The 23740-nt window shown below is 41.5% G+C and overlaps 1 protein-coding gene across 12 annotated transcripts in view; it reads right to left on the reverse strand.

Moving 5' to 3' along the window:
• Nucleotides 1-23740, reverse strand: part of OFD1 (OFD1 centriole and centriolar satellite protein) — a 74221-nt gene that overhangs the window by 12883 nt on the left and 37598 nt on the right. For 10 of the 12 annotated variants that reach the window (XM_089904774.1, XM_089904772.1, XM_089904771.1 and 7 more), the window contains 6 exons: nucleotides 21706-21836; nucleotides 21061-21172; nucleotides 11782-12387; nucleotides 11178-11298; nucleotides 9709-9809; nucleotides 385-504 (listed from right to left, as the gene is read on the reverse strand). In XM_089904774.1, coding sequence (XP_089760900.1) covers nucleotides 385-504; nucleotides 9709-9809; nucleotides 11178-11298; nucleotides 11782-12387; nucleotides 21061-21172; nucleotides 21706-21836 — 1191 coding nt within the window. The remainder of the gene's footprint in view (nucleotides 1-384; nucleotides 505-9708; nucleotides 9810-11177; nucleotides 11299-11781; nucleotides 12388-21060; nucleotides 21173-21705; nucleotides 21837-23740) is intronic. The other 2 variants (XM_022565983.3, XM_022565986.3) reach the window with 2 other exon arrangements.

Below are 23740 nucleotides of genomic sequence, written 5' to 3' on the forward strand. Positions count from 1 at the left end.
TGGGGGATGATGTTCTCCGAATGTTTGCAAACGACTAGTAGGTGGTTTTACTTGAGGAATTGCCAGTGTAAGGCTTCAGCACTTTGGTCCAAGGAGAAAAGGACCTGGCTATTGGCCAAGCCCGGAACCAAAGCTCCCATCTCCCCCTCCACAGGCTGCTAAGGGAAGGGGGGAGTCTGGAGAAGGGAGAGGGAGAGACAAAGTGGGCCAGACAAGTGAAGTCTGATGATCACTTTTCCTCCAATACCATCAGCTTTTCTGAAGACTGAAATATAAAGGGTTAACTTTCCTAATTTTTAAGGCATGAAGGAAGCAAAGAGACAGAAAGAAAAATAATATTAATTATTATTATTAACATATCTCATTAGTTAAAGAAAAACTTACTTGGGTACTGATAAGAGACACGTCTGGCAGGCACAGTGGCTGCAGCACCGTCCACATGAGGCACGTTGCCAGCAGGATGGAGGCCGTCCATCTCAAACTGCCTCGGCACGTTCCCTGCATCTACATGAGGTGCAAACGAGTCCCCCATGAGTCCTTCACAGCAGCAGCAAGAGAAGGGAGGGTGGGGATAACTCCTTGCTGAGCATTTAAGTTTCAGACAAAGCAACTGGGCCAGCTCTTTCCTTACAGGATTCTAGGAAGTCAGCCTAGCCACTTGCCAATGTATCTGTTTCTCAAAGCATTCTTACGAGAGATTCATTTACAAATTCAATTTGTTACCCAGTAGGAAAATCAATCCAGTGACAGAAGAATTCACCTGGCTTGGCACATAATCATTTGAATTCTATTTAAATATCAATGATTTAACAAAGTTAATGAAGTTGGTTACAAAGACTTGGTAAAACATACTAAGCCCTTTCATTTACCTGTTCAAAATACTATACACTCGGACTTGAGGATGAAGCTCACAAGGCAAACAATACGTTAATATACAAATATAAAGACTTCCTGGGGGATTGGATCAAGATGGTGGACGAGTAGGACATGGAGCTCACCTTCTCCCACAAATACATCAAAAATACATCTACACGTGGAACGATTCTCACAAAACATCAACTGAACACTGGCAGAGAACCTCAGACTTCCAAAAGGGTGAGGAAAACGCCAGGTGAGTGGGTAGGATAAAAGAAAAAAGAAAGAAAAAGAAAAGAAAGAGCTAGAAAGGAATCGGGACAGAACCTGCGCCCGTGGGAAGGAGCTGCAAAAAAGGAAAGGTTTCCGCACCCTGGCAAGTCCCCTCACTGGTGGGGAGATCAGCTGGGAAAGAGGAGGAGCTTCAAAGACTTGGAGGAGAGCACAGCAACCGGGTTGTGGAGGGCAAAACAGAGACCTGCACAGATGGCTGGTGCTGCCACCCGGCACCCCTCAGCCTGCTGGGGTGGTTGGGGGCTAGGTGCTGAGGCTCAGGCTTCAGAGGTCAGAACCGGGGAGATAGCCTGAGGGCGCTCGGGTGTGGTGTGTCACAACTGGGGGAGTATGGGAAGAAGCCTGGCCAGATAGGCAAGGCGCCATTGTTGGGGGACGTGCAAGGAGAGGAGCGGGACCACCATAGGAGCTTCTCCATGCGCACTCTCAGGTGGCAGGGCACCGCTTACACAAGCTCTGGGGGCGGGTGCAACCACTGCCACTGCTGAGGATCCCACAACCGGGCACCAATCACTGCCTCCGCCCTCCTGGGAGGATGCGTGGGCTGCACACCTGCACAGCCCCTATCACAGGGATAACAACCAGCACACACTGAGGAAAGAGACGGTAAGCATCCAAACCAAAAACGGCCCTCACGCAAAAAGAATACTAAACTCACACAAGCTACGCAGGGACGTTTTTGCATATAAATAGCGCTCCAAGACCACAGTAGATAACTGTTTCTCCTAAATTCACAGAGTAAGAGAAATATAAGTAAAATGCAGAAGCAGAGGGACCACTCCCAGGTAAAAGACCAAGAGAATTCCCCTGAAGGAACAAACAATGAAACAGACCTCTTCAGTCTAACAGACACTGAGCTAAAAAAAAGAAAGAAAAGAAACTACTGAAGGAATTAAGAAAGGCTATCAACAGAAATGTGGATAACTATAAAAAGGAACTAGAAACTATAAGGAGGAGCTAAGAAAAATTAGAAAATTCATTTGCCAAGACTAAAGTGGAGCTAAAGGCAATGAATACCAGAATGAATAATGAAGAAACAATAAATGATCTGGAAGACAGAATAATGGAAATTACACAATCAAAACAGCAGACAGAAAACTAAATGAAAAAACAAAGCAATGTAAGAGACCAATGGGATAATATAAAGCAGGTCAATCTACCCATAATGGGGATTCCAGAAGGAGAAGAAAGAGAAAAGGGGATAAAAAATATATTTGAAGAAACTATGGCTGAAAACTTGCCAAGCCTAAAGAAGCAGATATCTAGATAAGGAAGCACAGAGAGTCCCAAATAAGGTAAACGCAAAGTAGACCTATACCAAGACATATTATAATAAACATGGCAAAAGTTAAAGAGAGAATTCTAAAGGCAGCAAAAGAAAAACAAAGATTAAAAAATTAAAAGATTAAAAGATAATTAAGATTTAAAAAAATCTTAAAACAAAGATTAATTAAAAGGGAACCCTCCCATAAGGCTATCAGCTAATTTTTCTAAAGAAATGCTGCAGGCCAGAAGTGAGTGGCAAAATATATTCAAAGTCTTGAAATGGGAAAATCTGCAACCTAGAATACTCTACCCAGCAAGATTATCATTTAGAAGAGGAGGAGAAATAAAGAATTTCTCAGACAAACAAAAAGAAAACAGCAATACTAAACCTATCTGAAAAGAAATATTGAAAGGTCTTCTCTAAATAGAAAAGAAACAAAAAGATACAGGAAGGACGAAATCACTATTGGAAAGTAAATCACTTAAATTAGCCAGTATATATAGATCAAAAACAAAAAATCAAAAGCCAATTTGTGAAAGCAACAATAAAACAAGGAACAGCAAAAGGATAAACATGAAGACGTAAAAAAAAGGACATCAAAACCATAAAAGGTGGGGAAGGAAAGTAAGAAAATGTAGACTTTTTTAAGAATGTGTTTGGGCCTATATGACTATCAGTCTAAAACAAGCAGATACAGAAAGGGGTTCACATACTTGAAAAACAGGGCAACTGCAAGTCAAAAACATACAATAGATTCACAAAAACCAGAAAGAAAACACAAGCATAAAGGGAAATCCTCAAACCACAAAAAGGAACAAAGAAGAAACATAGAATCAACTGGAAAACAAGATTTAAAATGGCAATAAAAACATATGTATCAATAAGTACCTTAAATGTCAATGGACTGAATGCTCCAATAAAAAGACACAGGACTTCCCTGGTGGCGCAGTGGTTAAGACTCCGTGCTCCCAATGCAGGGGGCCCAGGTTCAATCCCTGGTCAGGGAACTAGATCCCACAGGCATGCTGCAACTAAGAAGCCCACCTGCCGCAACTAAGGAGCCAATGTGCTGCAACTAAGACCCAGCACTACCAAATAAATAAATTAATTAATTTTAAAAAAAACAACCACAGTGGCAGACTGGATTAAAAAACAAGAGCCTACAATATGCTGCCTACAAGAGACCCACCTTAGCGCAAAGGACACACATAGATGGAAAGTGAGGGGATGGAAAAAGATATCATGCAAACGGAAATGACAAGAATGCAGCAGTTGCAATACTCATAACAGACAAAATAGACTTTAAAACAAAGATCATAAAGAAACATAAAGAAGGACACTATATAATGGTAAAAGGATCAATACAAGAAGAGGCTTTTACACGCATCAGCACATATGCACGTAATATAGGAGGCACCCAAATACATAAAACAAATACTAACAGACATAAAGGGAGAAACTGATGGGAATACAATAGTAGTAGGAGATTTTAACACACACTAACATCAATGGACAGATCTTCTAGACAAGATCAATGAGGCAACAGAGGTCCTAAATGATACAGTAGAAAGGTTAGAATTAATTGATATTTTCAGAACATCACATCCAAGAAAAAGAACAGAATATGCATTCTTTTCAAGTGCACATGGACCATTCTCTAAGACTGACCACATACTAGGGCACAAAACTAACCTCAACAAATTTAAGCGTACAGAAATTATTTCAAGCATCTTCTCTGACCACAACAGCATGAAACTAGAAATCAAGCACAGAAAAAGAAATGAGAAAAAAATGAGTACACAGAGACTAAACAACATGGTTACTAAAAAACCAATGGGTCAATGAGGAAATCAAAAAGAAAATTAGGGACTTCCCTGGTGGTCCAGTGGTTAAGACTCTGCATGCCCAATGCAGGGGGCCTGGGTTCGATCCCTGGTCAGGGAACTAGATCCCGTGTGCCGCAACTAAAGATCCCACATGCTGCAACGAAGATCCCACACACGGTAACAAAGATGCCACGTGCCACAACCAAGACTTGGCACAACCAAATAAATTAATAAACGAATATTTTTTTTAAAAAAAGAAAAATTAAAAATACCTTGAGACCAATGGCAATGAAAACACAACCATACAAAATCTATGGGACACAGCAAAAGCAGTTCTTGGAGGGAAGTGCATAGCGATACAGGCTTTCCTCAAAAAAAACAAACAAACAAAATCTCAAATAACCTAATATGCCACCTCAAAGAATTAGAAAAAGAACAAACAAAACTGAAAGTCAGCGGAAGGAAGGAAATAATAAAGATCAGGGAGGAAATGAATAAAATAGAGATTTAAAAAACAATAGAAAAAAATCAGTAAAAACAAGAGCTGGTGCTTTTAAAGGGTAAACAAAATTAACAAACCTCTGGCCAGGCTCACCAAGAAGAGAAGAGAGAGAATCCAAATAAACAAAATAAAAAAATGGAAAAGGAGAAATCTCAACTGATACTTCAGAAATACAAAAAACCGTAAGACAATACTATGAACAATTATATGCCAACAAATTCAACAATGTAGAAGAAACGGACAACTTTCTAGAAACATGCAGCCCACCAAAATGGAATCAAGAAGCAATAAATAATTTGAACAGACCGATCACTAGAAGTGAAATAGAATCCGTAGTCAAAAAACTTCCTACAAACAGAAGTCCAGGACCAGATGGCTTCACACGCAAATTCTACCAAACATACAAAGATGAACTTATACTGATTCTTCTCAAACTCTTCCAAAAACTTGAGGAGGGAACACTCCCAGACATTCTACGAAGCCACCATCACCCTGACACCAGGGACAAACCAGACACAGACACCACCAAGAAGGAAAATTACAGGCCAATATCTTTGATGCATGCAGATGCAAAAATCGTCAACAAACTATTAGCAAACCAAATCCAACAACACATAAAAAAGATCATACACCACGACCAAGTGGGATTCATCCCAACTTCACAAGGATGGTTCAACATATGCAAATCAATCAATGTGATACACCACATCAACAAAAGAAAAGACAAAAACCACATGGTCATCTCAATAGATGCAGAAAAAGCATCTGACAAAATTCAACATCCATTCATGATAAAAACTCTCACCAAAGTGGGTATAGAGGGAGCATCTCTCAACATAATAAAAGCTATCTATGACAAACCCACAGCCAATGTGATACCCAATGTAACACCCAAAAGCTGAAAGCCTTTCTGCTAAAATCTGGAACAACTCAAGGATGCCCACTCTCACCTCTTCTATTCAACATAGTACTGAAAGTCCTAGCCACAGCAATCAGACAAGACAAAGAAATAAAAGATATCCAAATTGGAAGGGAAGAGGTAAAATGGTCACTATATGCAGATGACATGACACTATGTTCAATATATAGAACACCCTAAGGACTCCACACAAAAACTACTAGATCTAATAAATGAATTCAGCTAAGTAGCAGGAAACAAGATTAACATTTGGAAATCTGTTGCCTTTCTTTACACTAACAGTGAAATAACAGAACGGGAATGTAAAAAAACAATACCTTTTAAAATGGCACCAGAACCCAAAAAACAAAAAAACCGAGGAATAAACATGACCAAGGAAGTGAAAGACTTATACACTGAGAACTACAAAACATAAATAAGGAAATTAAAGAGGATTCAAAGAAATAGGAAGATATCCCATGCTCTTGGATTGGAACAATGTTGTTAAAATGGCCATATTACCCAAAGCAACCTACAGCTTTAATGTGATCCCTATCAAATGACCCATGACATTTTTCACAGAACTAGAACAAGTAATTCTAAAATTTACATTGAACCATAAAAGACCCAGAATTGCCAAAGCAATCCTGAGGCAAAAAAACAAGGCAGGAGGCATTTCCCTCCCAGACTTCAGACAGTACTACAAAGCTACAGTAATCAAAACAGCATAGTACTGGCACAAAAACAGACATATGGATCAATGAAACAGAACAGAGCCCAGAAACAAACCCATACACTTATGGTCAATCTTCGACAAAGAAGGAAAGAATATACAATGGGAAAAAGACAGTTTCTTCAGCAAGTGGTGTTGGGAAAGTTGGACAGCTGCATGTAAATTAATGAATTTAGAACACACCATCTCACCATACACAAAAATAAACTCAAAATGGGTTAAAGATTTAAACATAAGACATGAACCATAAAAATCCTAGGAAAAATCCTAGGGAAAACATTTTCTGACATAAATTGTAACAATGTTTTTTAGGTCAGTCTCCCAAGGCAATAGAAATAAAAATAAACAAATGAGACCTAATCAAACTTTTAAGCTTTTGCACATCAAAGGAAACCATAAACAAGATGAAAAGACAACCCTCAGAATGGGAGAAAATATTTGCAAGTGATGCGACTAACAAGGGCTTCATCTCCAAAATATACAAACAGCTCATACAACTCGACAACAAAAGAACAAACAACACAATCAAAAACTGGGCTGAAGACCTTAATGGACATTTCTCCAAGGAAGACATACAGATGGCCAGTAAAGAAAAGATGCTCTAGATGCAAAGATTCTTAACAAAACTTTAGCAAATTGAATGTGACAATATGTAAAAAGGGTACAGTGTTGGGAAAAGAGCCAGGAAGCCTGGGTGCCTAAACTGAATGAGCCGGGAAAGTGAGCTGAGATCTGAGAAGTAAAGGGAACTAGATCAAGAGGGCCAGAGTGCATGTTCCAGATCACCTGACTTAATTGGTTTTATTTATTTATTTATTTTGGCCACAGCATGTGGGATCTTAGTTCCCCAACCAGGGATGGAACCTGTGCCCCCTGCATTGGAAGCACAGACTCTTAACCACTGGACCGCCAGGGAAGTCCCATGACTTAATTGGTTTTAATGGCCCTGAACTGAATGGGTAATACTAATGGTGATAATTTGAGACCCCTTTATAGGCAAAAAGGGAAGATTTGTGGGGACAGTGAATACCACAGAGAGAAATGGTAACCTCAGCGTAAGGACCTGGACTTTTAATCTGAGTGGGATACTTGAGAAGCCAGTATAGGGTTTTGAGAAGAGGAGTGATATATCATTATTTGACTGTGTTTTAACACTCTATTTTGTTGAGAACATATTTTAGTAGAGTAAGGGCAGAATCAGGTAGACCAAATAATATGTAAATCAAAGTATTCTGTAAATTATAAGTTAAATATTAATGAATCACCTATTGGGATAATTTATAAAAAAAAAGAAAAGATGCTCAACATCACTAATTATCAGAGAAATGCAGATCAAAACTACAATGAGGTACCATCTCACACCACTCAGAATGGCCATCGTTAAAAAGTCTACAAATAATAAATGCTGGAGATGGTGTGGAGAAAAGAGAACTCTCCTACACTGTTGGTGGGAATGTAAGTTGTTGCAGCCACTATGGAAAACAGTATAGCAGTTCCTTAGAAAACTAAACATAGAATTACCATATGGTCCAGCAATCCCACTCCTGGGCATATACCCAGACAAAACTCGAATCGAGAAAGATATATGCACCCCTATGTTCATAGCAGCACTATTCACAATAGCCAAGACAAGGAAACAACCTAAATGTCCATCGCCAGATGAATGGATAAAGAAGATGTGGTGCATATATACAATGGAATACCACTCAGCCCTAACAAGGAACAAAATGATGCCATCTGCATCAACATAGATGGACCTAGAGATTATCATACTAAGTACGTCAGAAAGAGAAAGACAAAGTCCATATGATATCACTTGAATGAGGAATCTAAAATATGGCACAAAGGAACCTATCTATGAAACAGAAACAGACTCACAGACATAGAGAACAGACTTGTGGTTGCCAAGGGGGAAGGCGGGAGGGAGAGGGATGGACTAGAAGTCTGGGGTTAGTAGATGCAAACTATTACATTTAGAATGAATAAACAACAAGGTCCTACTGTAGAGTACAGGAAACTATATCCAATCTCCTGGGATAAACCATAATGGAAAAGAATATTAAAAAAAATGTATATATGCATATAATTGAGTCACTTTGCTGTACAGCAGAAATTAGCTCCACATTGTAAATCAACTATACTCCAATAAGAAAAAAAAAAGACTTCCCAATATAACACAGGGAAGAGAGCCAATACTCCATAATAACTATAAATGGAGTATAACCTCTAAAAATTCTGAGCCACTATATTGTAAATAGTAACTTCTATAATATTGTACATCAACTGTACTTCAATAAAAAAAGAATGTTATATAAACTAGTTACTATAGTATGTAATCTTAGGATTGATTTTTCTCACTAAGCTAATTCCGTGCAGATCCATGCAAACTGTTGCATGTATCAACAGTCTGTTTCACTAACTGCTGAGTGGTAGTTCACGGTATAGATTTGCCATCATCTGTTTAACCATTCACTAATTGAAGGATACCTGGGTTGTTTCAAGTTTCTGGCTATCATGAATAAAGCTTCTATAACCAAAAAAAAAACCAAGACTTGCCAAGCCGGAAAGAACCCCAGAGCTGGTTGACTCTACATCCTTATTTTAGACTGTTCTACCTCGGAGCCTCCTGCTTCAGTATAAGGCAGGGCCAAAGTCAGGACACCAGTTTCTAGACTCTTAACCTAATTTTTTTTTTTTTTTTTTTTTTGCAGTACGCGGGCCTCTCACTGTTGTGGCCTCTCCCGTTGCGGAGCACAGGCTCTGGACGCCCAGGCTCAGCAGCCATGGCTCACGGGCCCAGCCGCTCCACGGCATGTGGGATCTTCCCGGACCGGGGCAGAACCTGTGTCCCCTGCATTGGCAGGCGGACTCTCAACCACTGCACCACCAGGGAAGCCCTTAAGCTAATACTCTTTTACCTCCATTCTCTAACTAAGAAAGGGTTTTCTCAATCTGAGGCAATTGATGGAATCAGTATAATTCAAAAAAAAAATTAATAACTTTTTCACATTCCATAAAAGAGGAAAAAAAAGCAAATTTTAAGAAGTCACTTATTTTAAACCTGAGGCAATCCTAAACTTCATAAATTAAGGATTCACTTATGGGCTTAGCTCCGACTTTGCAATTAGTTATCCTGAAATTTTTAATAAATGGAACTCAGAACCTGAAAATCTTTCTGATACAAAAACGAGGCACTGTATCTGTATGTGTGGTTTTATCATGAGTGTCCTAATTTGTAACTGCTTTATTTTTTATAACAATGGGTATGTTTTGCCAAAACTAAACTTTCTACATTTTGAACTTATAAAAACAAGTATTAATATTTAAACTTACATTCAAAAGACGGTTCAAATTCCTCATGATCCTCAAAAGCTAGCTTGTCCAGATTTAAAAATTCACTTTTGTCTTGAAGTTCTGTTTCTCTTTGATAAAGACTGGATGGAAAGAATAAAATTCAAGAATGTGAAGCTTTAATAATATAAGACACTAGAGCACAGGGTGATGAAAAAGCCTTTTGTGACTCAAGAAAATGCTTTAGATAATTAATTTTTCGTGCACTCATAGAGAATAAGAGCTATGGTGCACTGGGCGCTCTCCACGCACCAGGCATCATTCCAAACAGTTAATATACTTTAACTCAGTCACTCCTCCAGACCACCTCATGCTGTGAGGTAGGTACTACCACTGTTAACAAAGAATAACGCTGCACTCTCAAGGCTGTTCCTAGAAGGAATTTTTTTTTTTTAAAAGAACTATAAAAAATTTTTGACAAGTTTTTGAAAAGCTGTGCACACCTTTAGCATGAGCCAGCTAAAGATGCAACACACCACAGTATCCTACCTCGGCCCATGTGTGTCCTGCCTCTCCTCTTGGCTTTAGCACAGAAGGAGTGATATAAAAAATATTACATACTTGAGGACCAGGACAGGCACATGTGGCAGTTTTCAACTCTGTACAGTAGAACTGCATCAACACATAGATGCCTAGGCCTGAGCCCAGAACGAAGGAGTCAGAATCTCCTGCCACGGGGACTGGGCACAGGCAGGAGTCCCCCATGTGACTCGAATCCCAGCCTGCCCCTCCCTCCCCCGAGCTTCTCAACACACCCACCGCATCCTGCTTCAGCCATCATATCCTAGGACCCACTACCACTTTCGAATTTATTTCAATGATTTACAAAGTGGAACCTTATTTGCTTATATTTAAATGCCTAAATATCTGTGACTTTTTAATGATGTATGAAACTATTTTAAGTTTACACTGAATTTATTTGCTTTTGCAGAGTCTGTACATCTGTTTTATCTTTATAAACCAAGTCTATTCATGGAACTATGCAAATGCTTATTAATACCGTAGTACATATTCTTCTTTTTTTTTTTTTGCGGTACACGGGCCTCTCACTGTTGTGGCCCCTCCCGTTGCGGAGCACAGGCTCCAGACGCACAAGCTCAGGAGCCATGGCTCCGCGGCATGTGGGCTCTTCCCGGACCAGGGCATGAACCCACGTCCCTTGCATCGGCAGGCAGACTCTCAACCACTGTGCCACCAGGGAAGCCCATCCATAGTATATATTCTATACATCAAGTTTAGCAAACGAGTAAAAATTACTCATTTGCTAAAAGGAGTGTTTTTTCCCCCAGGTAATTCAGATGATTCTCAAAGATCACACATCTCACAATCTGACTGCAAATTCTATACTGCCACATAGTCTTTACTATCACCTAGAAGACCCAAACATGCCATGACTGAGATCATAGGCAGCAACCAGCCTTGGCAGAGGCTGGGCAGAAGGCGGTACATACCCGGCCTTCTGCTCCGCAGGGCTGGAGAGTGAGTGCACAGAGAGGCTGTACCTGGACTCGGCAGGTGAAGGCTGTGGCGTTCTGTCGGGACAGGGGACAGTGGCCGGGGACTGGCCCAGACCTACAAGGCAGGAGGAACCAGGGCGAGTATGTTACAGATTGTGTGGAGAAGACAGCAGTGTGGTTTCTAAAGAATTCTATTACTTTGAAAATGAATTCTATCATCCTTGCAAACAGTGGAGTTGTGTAAATGATCCACAGAACTGACAATTCAGGCACCTGAATGAAACCGCAGCGGTAACAAGAAAACACATGAAACTAACCGGCAGCCAAGGCAAAGCCAGTGCCAGTCTCTGAGCACCTTTCTGTGCCGAGCAATACGCCGGCACTTGACGCTCTGTCCCACGGCCTCCCACACCAACTGCGACTCGGGGCAGACGCCGTGGTTCCCCAGAAGCCCGCGGTTCAAAGGCAGGGCTCTCCTGGGCCCGGCTCCCACGGCCTGCTGCTGTGCTGGCTGCGCTCCTGCAGTCCTCATCCTGGGCCGATGAGGACCAACCCACCCACATCCAGAGCATCCCCAACCCCTGTGGCAGTAGCTTACCTTCCAGGTACATCTCACTATCAAGGCTTCTCCTTGCTTTGGGGAGGGGAGTGGAGGAGAGGCGTCTGGAGGCCGTGTCCTTGTGTGACCTTGAGGCTGTGCTGCCTGGCACGTCAGGTGCCTCACTCTCGTCCCCTCTGTGCGCATTCAACAGAGGCTGCTGAGAGGCAACTCTGTCCTCTGCAAAAACACACCTCTCAGGAGCACCTGCAGGGGCGTTCTTGAGAGCTCTCAGCAGGTGCAGGGTGGGCAGGCTCCTGTTTGCCGATGGGCTCTCGGCGGGACACCGACTGACCCTTCGATGGTAGTTTTGGAAAGCTTTTTCCAAGCGCTCGGCCTCTTGCTCCAGCTCTCTCACCCTTGCCGTGGTATTGGCTACAAACTCAAGGTCGGAATCGGGGGAACTACTCTCTGTGCTGGCATTTGGGTAACTGGGGATCTGTGGTATAACTGGGCCCGCCATCAGTTCATCTTGTCTCAGAGGATTTTTCAAGAAATCCCCGCTTATGTCGTCATCACGAGGTCCCTCCTTGCCACTCATTAACCCACTGATGGAGTGATGTAACAAAGACTGCTTCGTGTTGCGGTACACTTCATTCTCCAGAGCTACGGGTTACAAACAGACAGACAGTGTGAGACAGGAAGGGAAAAGGTGGAGAATCAAATTAAAATTTATTGAGAATTTCTTTTCTGAAAAATCAAAGTAATAAGGGCAAACTGGCACATTAAACAGTTTGTGGAGGGAGCAATCAAGATGGTGGAAGAGCAGGACATGGAGCTCACCTCCTCCCACAAATACATCAAAAATATATCTACATGTGTAATGATTCTCACAGAATATCTACAGAACGCTAGCAGAAGACCTCAGACATCTGAAAGAGCAAGAAAATCTCCATGCAACCAGGTAGGACAAAAGAAAGAAGAAAAAAAAAGAAAGAAAGAAAGAGAGAAAGGAATCGGGACAGGACCTGCACCTTGGGAGGGAGCTGTGAAAGAGGCCAGGTTCCTGCACCCCAGGAAGTCCCTTCACCGGCACGGAGATCAGCCGGGACAGACAGAGAGCTTTGGAGGAGAACGCAGCAACCAGTTCGCAGCAGCTAGGATGGAGAGAGACCTGCACAAAAGGTCTGTGCCACCACCCTGTACTCCCCAGCCTGAGATGTGCGTCCGCCAGTGTGGGCCGGGGCTGGGTGCTGAAGCTCACGCTTCGGAGATCAGACCCAGGGAGAGGACTGGGGTGGGCTGCGTGGAAACAGCCTGAAGGAGCTGAAGTCTGATGCAACCACACCTGAGGGTGTAGGCAGAGGAAGCCAGGTGCCACTGTTTGGGGGGTGAGCGAGGGGAGGGGAGGGGTGGGGCCCACCACTGCAGCCTTTTTCGCTGTGCACGCTCTAAGGCAGCAGGACACCACCTACAAGAGCTACAGGAGCAGTCTCCAGCTGCCACCACCACTGCCCTCCCAGACTCCAGGAGTGGTCGCAAGCCACCACAGCTGCCTTCCCAGGCCCCAGGAGCAGTTGCAAGCTGCCTCTGCTCCCACTGTGTGCTCCAGGGGTGCACGAGACCCCACTGCTGCCGAGAACTCCAGGACTGGGCAGCAGCTGCCGCGTCTGCACACCCCCTCGATCAAGGGGATAATGACCAGCACACATTGAGGAAAGAGGCGACAGGCATCCATACTAAAAACGGCTCTCATGCCAAAAAATATGAAATCCACAGATGCTACACAGGGATGATGCCACATATAAATAGCCCTCTAAGACCACAGTAGATAACTGATTCTCCTAAACTCACAGAATAAGAGAAATATAAGTAAAATGAAGAAGCAGAGGAACCACTCCCAGTTAAAAGACCAAGAAAATTCCCCTAAAAGAACAAACAATGAAACAGATCTCTTCAGTTTATTAGACACCAATTTCAAAAAGGAGATGAGGAAAATACTGAAGGAATTAAGAAAGGATATCAACAAAAATGCAGAGTACTGTAAAAAGGAACTAGAAACTATAAAGAGGAACCAAGAAAAATTAGAAAACTCATTTGCCGAGACGAAAACTGAACTAAAGGCAATGAATAGTAGAATGAATAATGCAAAAGAACAGGCAATTCCCTGGTGGTCCAGTGGTTAGGACTCTGTGCTTTCACTGCCGAGGGTGCAGGTTCAATCCCTGGTCAGGAAACTAAGATCCTGCAAGCTGTGCAGCATGGCCACAACAAAACAAATAATGCAGAAGAAAGAATAAATCATCTGGAAGATAGAATAATGGAAATCACCCAATCAGGACAGCAGACAGAAAGCAAAATGAAAAAAAAAAAAAATGAAACCAATATAAGAGAACTATGGGACAATATAAAGTGTGCCAATCTATGCATAATAGGGATTCCAGAAGTGGAAGAAAGAGAAAAGGGGATCAAAAATGTATTTGAAGAAACTATGGCTGAAAACTTCTCAAACCTCAAGAAGTAAACAGATATCCAGGTGCAGGAGGCACAGAGGGTCCCAAACAATGTAAACCCAAAGAGACCTGTAGCAAGACATATTATAATAAAAATGGTAAAAGTTAAAGAGAAGATGCTAACAGCAGCAAGAGAAAAACAAGGAGTTAATTACAAGGGAACCCCCATAAAGCTATCAGCTGACTTCTTTACACAAACACTGCAGGCCAGAAGGGAGTGGCGAGGGATTGATTCAAACTCCTGAAAGGGAAAAATCTGCAACCTAGGATACTCTACCTAGCAAAATTATCATTTAGAATACAAGGAGAGGTTAAGAATTTCTCAGACAAGTGAAAACTAAAAGAATACAGCAACACTAAACCTATCCTAAAGGAAACATTGAAAGGTCTTCTCTAAATAGAAAAGAGGAAAAAGCAAATCGACTAAATAAGCCAGTACACAGATTAAAAAAGAATCAAAAAATTTCTGTGAAATGACGATAACCACAATGAACAGCAAAAGAATGAATATAAAGATGTAAAAGGGGACATCAAAATCTTAAAATGTGGGGGAGGAGATCAAGAAAATGTAGATTATTTTTTCATTTCCTAGAATGCGTTTCAGCCTATATGGCTACCAGTCTAAGGCAAGTAGATACAGAATGGGGTTAACATACTTGAAAACGGGGTAAGCACAAATCAAAAACATACAACAGATTCACAAAAAAACAAAAACAAGAGAACATAAGCATAATACAAAAGAAAATCATCAAACCACACAAGGAAAAACAAAAACAAATGGACAAATATAAAATCAATGGGAAAACAAGGCTTAAAACTGCAATAAATACATATCTATCAATAATCATCTTAAGTGTAAACAGACTGAATGCTCCAATCAAAAGACACAAAGTGGCAGATTGGATTAAAAAGAAAACAAGAGCCTACAATAGGCTGACTACAAGAGACCCACTCTAGGGCAAAGGACACACATAGATTGAAAGTGAGGGTATGTAAAAAGATATTTCATTCAAACGGAAATGACAAGAAAGCAGGGGTTGCAATACTCACATCAGACAAAATAGACTTTAAAACAAAGGCCATAAAGAAAGATAAAGGAGGACACTATACAATGATAAAAGGATCAATACAAGAGGACTTTACAGACATGAACATATATGCACCTAATACAGGAGGACCCAAATACATAAAACAAATACTAACAGACATAAGGGAGAAAGTGACAAGAATAATAGTAGGAAACTTTAACATCCCACTCACATCAATGGATGGATCTTGTAGACAAAAAAAAAAAATCAGTAAGGCAACAGAGATACTAAACAACACAACAGTTAGACTTAACTGATAGTTTCAGAAAACTACATCCAAAACAAAACAAAAAGAAAACCAGAACACACATGCTTCACAAGTGCACATGGAACATTCTCTAGGATTGACCACATACTAGGGCACAAAAAAAGCCTCAACAAATTTAAGAGTACAGAGATTATCTCAAGCATCTTTTCTGACTACAATGGCATGAAACTAGAAATCAACCACAGAAAAAGAAATAAGAAAAAACGATTACATGGAGACTAAACAACATGCTACTAAAAAAGCAACGGATCGGGCTTCCCTGGTGGCGCAGTGGTTGAGAGTCCTCCTGCCAATGCAGGGGACGCGGGTTCGTGCCCCGGTCTGGCAGGACCCCATGTGCTGTGGAGCGGCTGGGCCCGTGAGCCATGGCCGCTGGGCCTGCGCGTCCGGAGCCTGTGCTCCGCAAACGGGAGAGGCTACAACAGTGAGAGGCCCACATACCGCAAAAAAAAAAAAAAAAAAAAGCAATGGATCAGTGATGAAATCAAAGAGGAAATTAAAAAATACCTCGAGACAAATGACAATGAAAACAGAACCATAAAAAATCTATGGGACATAGCAAAAGCAGTTCTTAGAGGGAAGTTCATAGTGATACAGGCCTTCCTCAAAAAAAAAAAACAAAAAAAACAAAAAAAACAAAAAAAAACGAGAAAAGTGTCAAATAAAAAACCTAACCTACCACTTAAAAAAATTAGAAAAAGAAGAACAAACAAAACCTAAAGTCACCAGAAGGAAGGAATAATAAAGATGAGAGAGAAAATAAATAAAATAGAGATTAAAAAAATAGAAAAAGCCAATAAAACCAAGAACTGGTTCTATGAAAGGGTAAACAAGATTGACAAACCTCTGGCCAGGCTCACCAAGAAGACAGAGAACCCAATGAAACAAAATAAAGAAAGGAAAAAGGAGATATAACAACCAATACCACAGAAATACAAAAAACCCTAAGGGAATACTATGAACAATTATATGCTAACAAATTTGACAACCTAGAAGAACTGGACAACTTTCTAGAAACATATAGCCCACCAAAATGGAATCAAGAAGAAATAAAGAATTTCAACAGACGGATATTAGAAGTGAAATAGAATCTGTAGTCAACAAACTCCCTACAAACAGAAGTCCAGGACCAGATGGCTTCACTCACAAATTCTACCAAACATACAAAGAAGAACTTATACTGATCCTCCTCAGACTCTTCCAAAAATTTGAGGAGGAGGAAACACTCTCAAAGACATTCTATTAAGCCACCATCACCCTGATACCAAAACCAGACAAAGACACCGCCAAAAAAGAAAACTTCAGGCCAATATCTCTGATGAATATAGATTCAAAAATCCTCAACAAACTATTAGCAAATCGAATCCAACAACACATACAAAGATCATACACCACGACCAAGTGGGATTCATCCCAACTTCACAAGGATGGTTCAACATACGCAAATCAATCAATGTGATATACCATATCAACAAAAGAAAAGACAAAAACCACATGGGCATCTCAATAGATGCAGAAAAAGCATCTGACAAAATTCAACATCCATTCATGATAAAAACTCTCACCAAAGTGGGTATAGAGGGAGCATGTCTCAACATAATAAAAGCTACTTATGACAAACCCACAGCCAATGTAATACTCAACAGTGAAAAGCTGAAAGCCTTCCTGCTAAAATCTGGAACAACTCAAGGATGCCCACCCTCACCCCTTCTATTCAACATAGTACTGAAAGTCCTAGCCACAGCAATCAGACAAGACAAAGAAATAAAAGGTATCCAAATTGAAAGGGAAGAGGTAAAATGGTCACTATATGCAGGTGACATGATACCATATACTGAAAATCCTAAAGACGCCACACAAAAACTACCAGAACTGATAAACGAATTCAGCAAGGTAGCAGGATACAAGATTAACATACAGAAATCTGTTGCATTTCTTTACACTAACAAAGAAATAACAGAAGGGAATGTAAAAAAACAATACCTTTCAAAATCACACCTCAAAAAATAAAATACTTAGGAATGAACCTGACCAAGGAGGTGGAAGACTTATACGCTGAGAATTATGAAACATTAGTAAAGAAAACTGAAGATGACTCAAAGAAATAGAAATGATAGCCCATACTCTTGGACTGGAAGAATGTTGTTAAAATGGCCATACTACGCAAAGCAATCTACAGATTTAATGCGATCCCTATCAAATGACCCATGACATTTTTCACAGAACTAGAACAAATAATCCTAAAATTTATATAGAACCATAAAAGACCCAGAATTGCCAAAGCAATCCTAAGGCAAAAACACAAAGCAGGAGGCATTACCCTCCCAGACTTCAGACAATACTACAAAGCTACAGTAATCAAAACGGCATGCTATTGGGACAAAAACAGACATATGGATCAACGGAACAGAATAAAGAGCCCAGAAATAAACCCACACACCTATGGCCAATTAATCTTCGACAAAGAAGGCAAGAATATACTTATACAACAGAAAAAGGACAGACTCTTCAGCAAGTGGTGTTGGGAAAGTTGGAGAGCTACATATAAATCAATGAAGTCAGAACACACCCTCTCACGATACACAAAAATAAACTCAAAATGGCTTAAAGACTTAAACATAAGACATGACACCATAAAATATGTAGAAGAGAACACAGGCAAACCATTCTCTGACATAAATTGTACCAATGTTTTCTTAGGTCAGTCTCCCAAGGCAATAGAAATAAAAGCAAAAATAAACAAACAGGACCTAATCAAACTTACAAGCTTCTGCACAGCAAAGGAAACCATAAAACAAAAGCCAACCCACAGAATGGGAGAAAATATTTGATAACGATGCAACCAACAAGGGCTTAATTTCCAAAATATACACAGAGCTCATATAGTTCAACAACAAAAAAACAAACAACGGAATCAAAAAATTGTCAGAAGACCTATGTAGACATTTCTCCAAAGAAGAAATACAAATGGCCAATAGGCACATGAAAAGACACTCAACATCGCTAATCATTAGAGAAATTCAAATCAAAACTACAATGAGGTACCACCACACACCAGTCAGAATAGCCATCATTAAAAAATCTACAAAGAACAAATGCTGGAGAGGGTGTGGAGAAAAGGGAACCCTCCTACACTGTTGGTGGGAATGTATATTGGTACAGCCATTATGGAAAACAGTATGGAGGTTCCTCAGTAAAGTAAAAATAGAATTACCATATGATCCAGTAATCCCACTCCTGGGCACGTATACAGACAAAACTCTAATCCAAAAAGGTATATGCACCCATAAGTTCATAGCAGCACTATTTACAAGAACTAAGACATGGAAACCTGAATGTCCATCAACAGATGGATGGATAAAGAAGACGTGCTATACACACACACACACACACACACACACACACACACACAATGGAATATCACTCAGCTGTAAAAAAAAAAAAAAAAAAAAAAGAACAAAATAATGCCACTTGCAGCAACATGGATGCAACTAGAGAATATCACACCAAGTGAAGTAAGTCGGAAAGAGAAAACAAATACCATGTGATACCACATGTGGAATCTAAGATGTGTTCAATTGTGTCACATTTACGAAACAGAAAGACTCATGGACAAAGAGAACAGACTTGTGGTTGCCAAGAGGGAGGGAGTTGGGGGAGGGATGGAATGGGAGGTTGGGGTTATTAGCAGATGTAAGCTATTATATATAGAATGGATAAACAACAAGGTCCGACTGTATAGCACAGGAAACTATATTCAGTATCCTATGATAAACCATAATGGAAAATAATATCAAAAAGAATATATATATACACGTGTAACTGAATCACTCTGCTGTACAGCAGAAATTAACATTGTTAATCAACCATACTTCAATAAATAAAAATAAAAAAATAAAATAGTTTGTGAAAGCACGGTCATAACAGTAATTATTAACATTTACTTGAGAGCTCATGTGTACCAGCTACTGCTTCATATGCCTTCATTCGTAACGCATGTTATTATTTCACAATCCATTATGCACGACCTTGAAATCTAAAAGCTTTGAGAACTGAAAAGGTATTTACAATGTATTAGGGGACAAAGCCTAACCAGACTTGAACTCATGTGGTTGAAAAATCTGACCTGAGCTGATATAAACCCATTTATAATCTTTAATTATTTCACCCAGCATGAATGTTCACACATTTGACTTCAAAATAATGAACGCGTCGCACTACAGGATGCTGCCCCCGAACTCCCAGGGCTGCGGCAAAATCCACTGCATACGGCCTGAGTCTCAGATAAGGAGGACATGCGGTCAGGTCACCACTGTGGGCCCAGAACTCTCACGGCTCCCATGCCATGGATGGGGGACTGCGGCTGAATCCCCCAGATAGCGAGGCATCGAGCCACTGCGCTGGCCTAATGCAAAGCCAGTAAATGTGACCACTCCTCTCCTGCAAAGCCACCTTGATGATGCCATGGGACAGATGCTTGTGATGCCTATGTTCCAGAAGCTTCCAACCTCATTAAACTATTTCTAATGACAGGAGCTTGGTACAGGTTTCAGCTGTGAGCAGTTTGGCAAAGGCAGAATTGTGGAGAGAAAATGAGGAACGGGATAGAGTAGAGATGAGTAAAGAGACCACAATAAAAGTGGCGTGGTGAGAAGGGGCCAAGGGCCTGAGTGGGAAGAAGGAACTGAGGAAGGCTCAAAATCACGAACACTCAGGAACTTCCACTGAGCTTGGAAGCAGCTAAAGGAAGTGTCTAAGCCTCGGAACACTTGTTATGAAGGAGGAGGGGCAGATGTCACGCATCCACAGGAAGACATAGTAATCAGATGGTAGCAGTGGCCATCTCCCCAGTGTTTCATATGCCCCAGGCACTGTACTGGAGCCAATCACCTTTCCCCTTCATCCTCCATGGCACAGAAGGTATTATTATCCTCATTACAAAGGGGGCAACTGAGGCCCAAGGAAGTTAAAAGCAACATGTCCAAGGCCAAACAACTAACTTCAAAATTGGGGTACAAAACAAATTTTCTGATTCCAGCGGCAGCCCTCTTTTTGCCAGGGCACTCTGCTTCTCCCACAGGTATATACACCTGTCAAGGAGTATATAAAACCACTGAAGAGTAGACTGCTCTTATTATCAGGGTAGCAAATAAAACAGGAAAACCTAGGTCCAGGAAGAATTTGGGGGCCTCTGCATCACTACCACACCTTTCCTATCTGGGGTATGAGGCTCCCCCAAGCATGGGGCACCTGTGAAAGCAAGTCACTTCAGCTGATGACCTGGCTGGTATCCGTGAAATGGACAGGGAGTTTGACTTCTAAGATGGCCCATGGCTCTATGGCTTTACCTCTACTATGAGAATTACTAAAAATTCAATGAGTAACAATTATTACATTTCCACAAATGTCAGAAGTTTTACACACACACACACACATACACACACACACACAGGTTAAAAATGTCTCTAACCTATCTGAGTTTGTTTCAGTTGCAATTTTAAATCGGTAACCTGCACAGTTAACCTCTTGACAGAAGCATCGTATTCTAATATCTGGGCCTTCAGCTGGGCAGAGTGCTCAATCTGCAGAGAATTAGAGAAGAAAAAAAAATCAACATAAAACAAATCACAGCTCACTTCAAAGGGAACAATTCTCTCATTGGGCTTATTCTCTCTTTTTCTTTTGCCAATTCTGAGCAGCTTTATACCCGTAACCCACAGGGTCCCTTTAAAATGACGACCGATGACGCAAGTTTCCATTTCTTCTTACATGCACGTCAGAGCAGCTACTCCAGGGCATGGGAAGACACCAGAGAGAGGGCAGCAGTATTTCCAAGTCACAGGGTGAGCATCGAGACACTTCCTCTGTGGGCACCATCAGGACTTGGAAAATTTTGTGTGTGAGTTTGCTTGCCTCTGGATTTTGTGACTATTATGAATGTAGAGTCACATGACCACTGGACAGTTCTCTCAGAGGAGGAAGGACACCCTTTAGCACCTTAAGGGATATCTGATGTTAAAATAAATCCCACTCACAGCAGTGTGGCATGTGCCAAGTTCACACGTCTATGCAGTGGACTGACCTGACCCCTGGGTGCTCAAGGAGAAATACTCACTTCACTTTGTAGTTTTTGTTGCAGAGCTTGTTTCTGGGTTTCAAACTCCTTATGCTCCAAGGTGATAGCATTTTCTGCTTTCTGTAATTCTTTCTGAAAAATCAGCAGTTTAGGAGATGGCTGAGCTATGCCTAAGAAGGTAGAAGAGCCTGGTCGTTACCAACCTGAAGTGTTCTCATTTCGCTTGACATTTTTTTTTTTTTTTTTTTTGCGGTATGCGGGCCTCTCACTGCTGTGGCCTCTCCCGTTGTGGAGCACAGGCTCCGGATGCGCAGGCTCAGCGGCCATGGCTCACGGGCCTAGCCGCTCCACGGCATGTGGGATCTTCCTGGACCGGGGCACGAACCCGTGTCCCCTGCATCAGCAGGCGGACTCTCAACCACTGTGCCACCAGGGAAGCCCTTGACCTTTTTTTTTAAATTTTAGTTAATTTACAGTGTTGTGCTAGTTCCAAGTGTACAGCAAAGTGACTAAGTTATACATATACATAATATATATTCTTTTTTTTTTTCTTTTTTTGCGGTACGGGGGCCTCTCACTGTTGTGGCCTCTCCCGTTGCGGAGCACAGGCTCCGGACACGCAGGCCCAGCGGCCACGGCTCACGGGCCCAGCCGCTCCGCGGCATGTGGGACCCTCCCGGACCAGGTCACGAACCCGCATCCCCTGCATCAGCAGGCGGACCCTCAACCACTGCGCCACCAGGGAAGCCCTATATATTCTTTGTCAGATTCTTTTCCATTATAGGCTATCACAAGATATTGAGTATTCTTTCCTCTGGTATACAGTAGGTCCTTATTGTTTACCTATTTTTTTTAAAATTGGGGTACAGCTGCTTTACAATGTTGTATTAGTTTCTGCTGTACAACGAAGTGAGTCAGTTATACATATACCCACTCTTTTTTAGATTTCCTTCCCATTTAGGTCACTACAGAGCACTGAGTTCCCTGTGCTATACAGTCAGTTCTCATTAGTTACCTATTTTATACATAGTAGTGTATATATGTCAATCCCAATCTCCCAATTCATCCCACACCCCCTTTCCCCCTTGGTAACCGTAAGTTTGTTTTCTACATCTGTGTCTCTATTTCTGCTTTGCAAATAAGGTCACATCTGTACCATTTTTCTAGATTTCACATAAGCAATATTATATTTGTCTTTCTCTTTCTGACTTCTGTCGCTTGACTTTTAAAAGCAGCCAAAGAAGTTTCAAATTGTTCTTCCTTTTTTTGTATGCATACAATATTGTATTAATTCTATCAAATGGACTACAAGCAATTCTGACTCACAAATTTCAAAACAAAATAATTTAATGCACATAAATGCAAATTTTACTATTCTCACATCCTTCTCCATGTAATACAATTCTTTCAAATCCTCAGATTAACTTGAAAGCCCGCCTCTTCTCCCTACAGAGGCAGATAAGGAGTGCTCTATCAAAACCTGTCAATGACTGCCCTGAGGTCCAATTCGATCTGTGCATCTGTCAGGGGCTCTCAGGGTCCAGACAGAAAACAGACTGCACGCCCAATTCAGGTCATCGGAGAATCCTTCAATACAGACTGACTTAGGCTGGGTCCGTAGCCACAAAGGATGGCATAGTTCCCTAGGCTACTAGCAGAGCCATGCTGTTTGTAGCCCTTGGGCCTAGAGGGCCGGGGAGGCAGGAACTCCCAGAACTGGAGAGAGCGAGCTGCTGCAGAATGCTAGAGAGGCCATCCCACAAACACTCGGACCTTGCATGGCTGAAAGGCGCAGGGCCAGCCCAGGGACGCTGTATATGGAGGTGGCCGGAGGGCAAACAACCTTGACCTCTCTCCTCCCTCCCTCCCAGTGCTTGCGGGCACTCGGCACACCTGACCAGCAGTCAGAGGGCAAGGGAAGCCCGGTACCATCTGGAGAGGCAAATTCGGACAGTTTTAAAATGTTTCTTCAGGACTGGCGGGAGAGACAAGATGGTGGAGTAAAAGGACTTCAGCTCACCTCCCCTCATGAAAACACCAAAATCACAACTAATTGCTAAACAACCACTGACAA

This window comes from Delphinapterus leucas, chromosome X, assembly GCF_059928025.1.
Source record: "Delphinapterus leucas isolate spDelLeu-1000000601 "Yukka" chromosome X, BTC_Dleu_Yukka2, whole genome shotgun sequence".
Classification (NCBI taxonomy): Eukaryota; Metazoa; Chordata; class Mammalia; order Artiodactyla; family Monodontidae; genus Delphinapterus; species Delphinapterus leucas.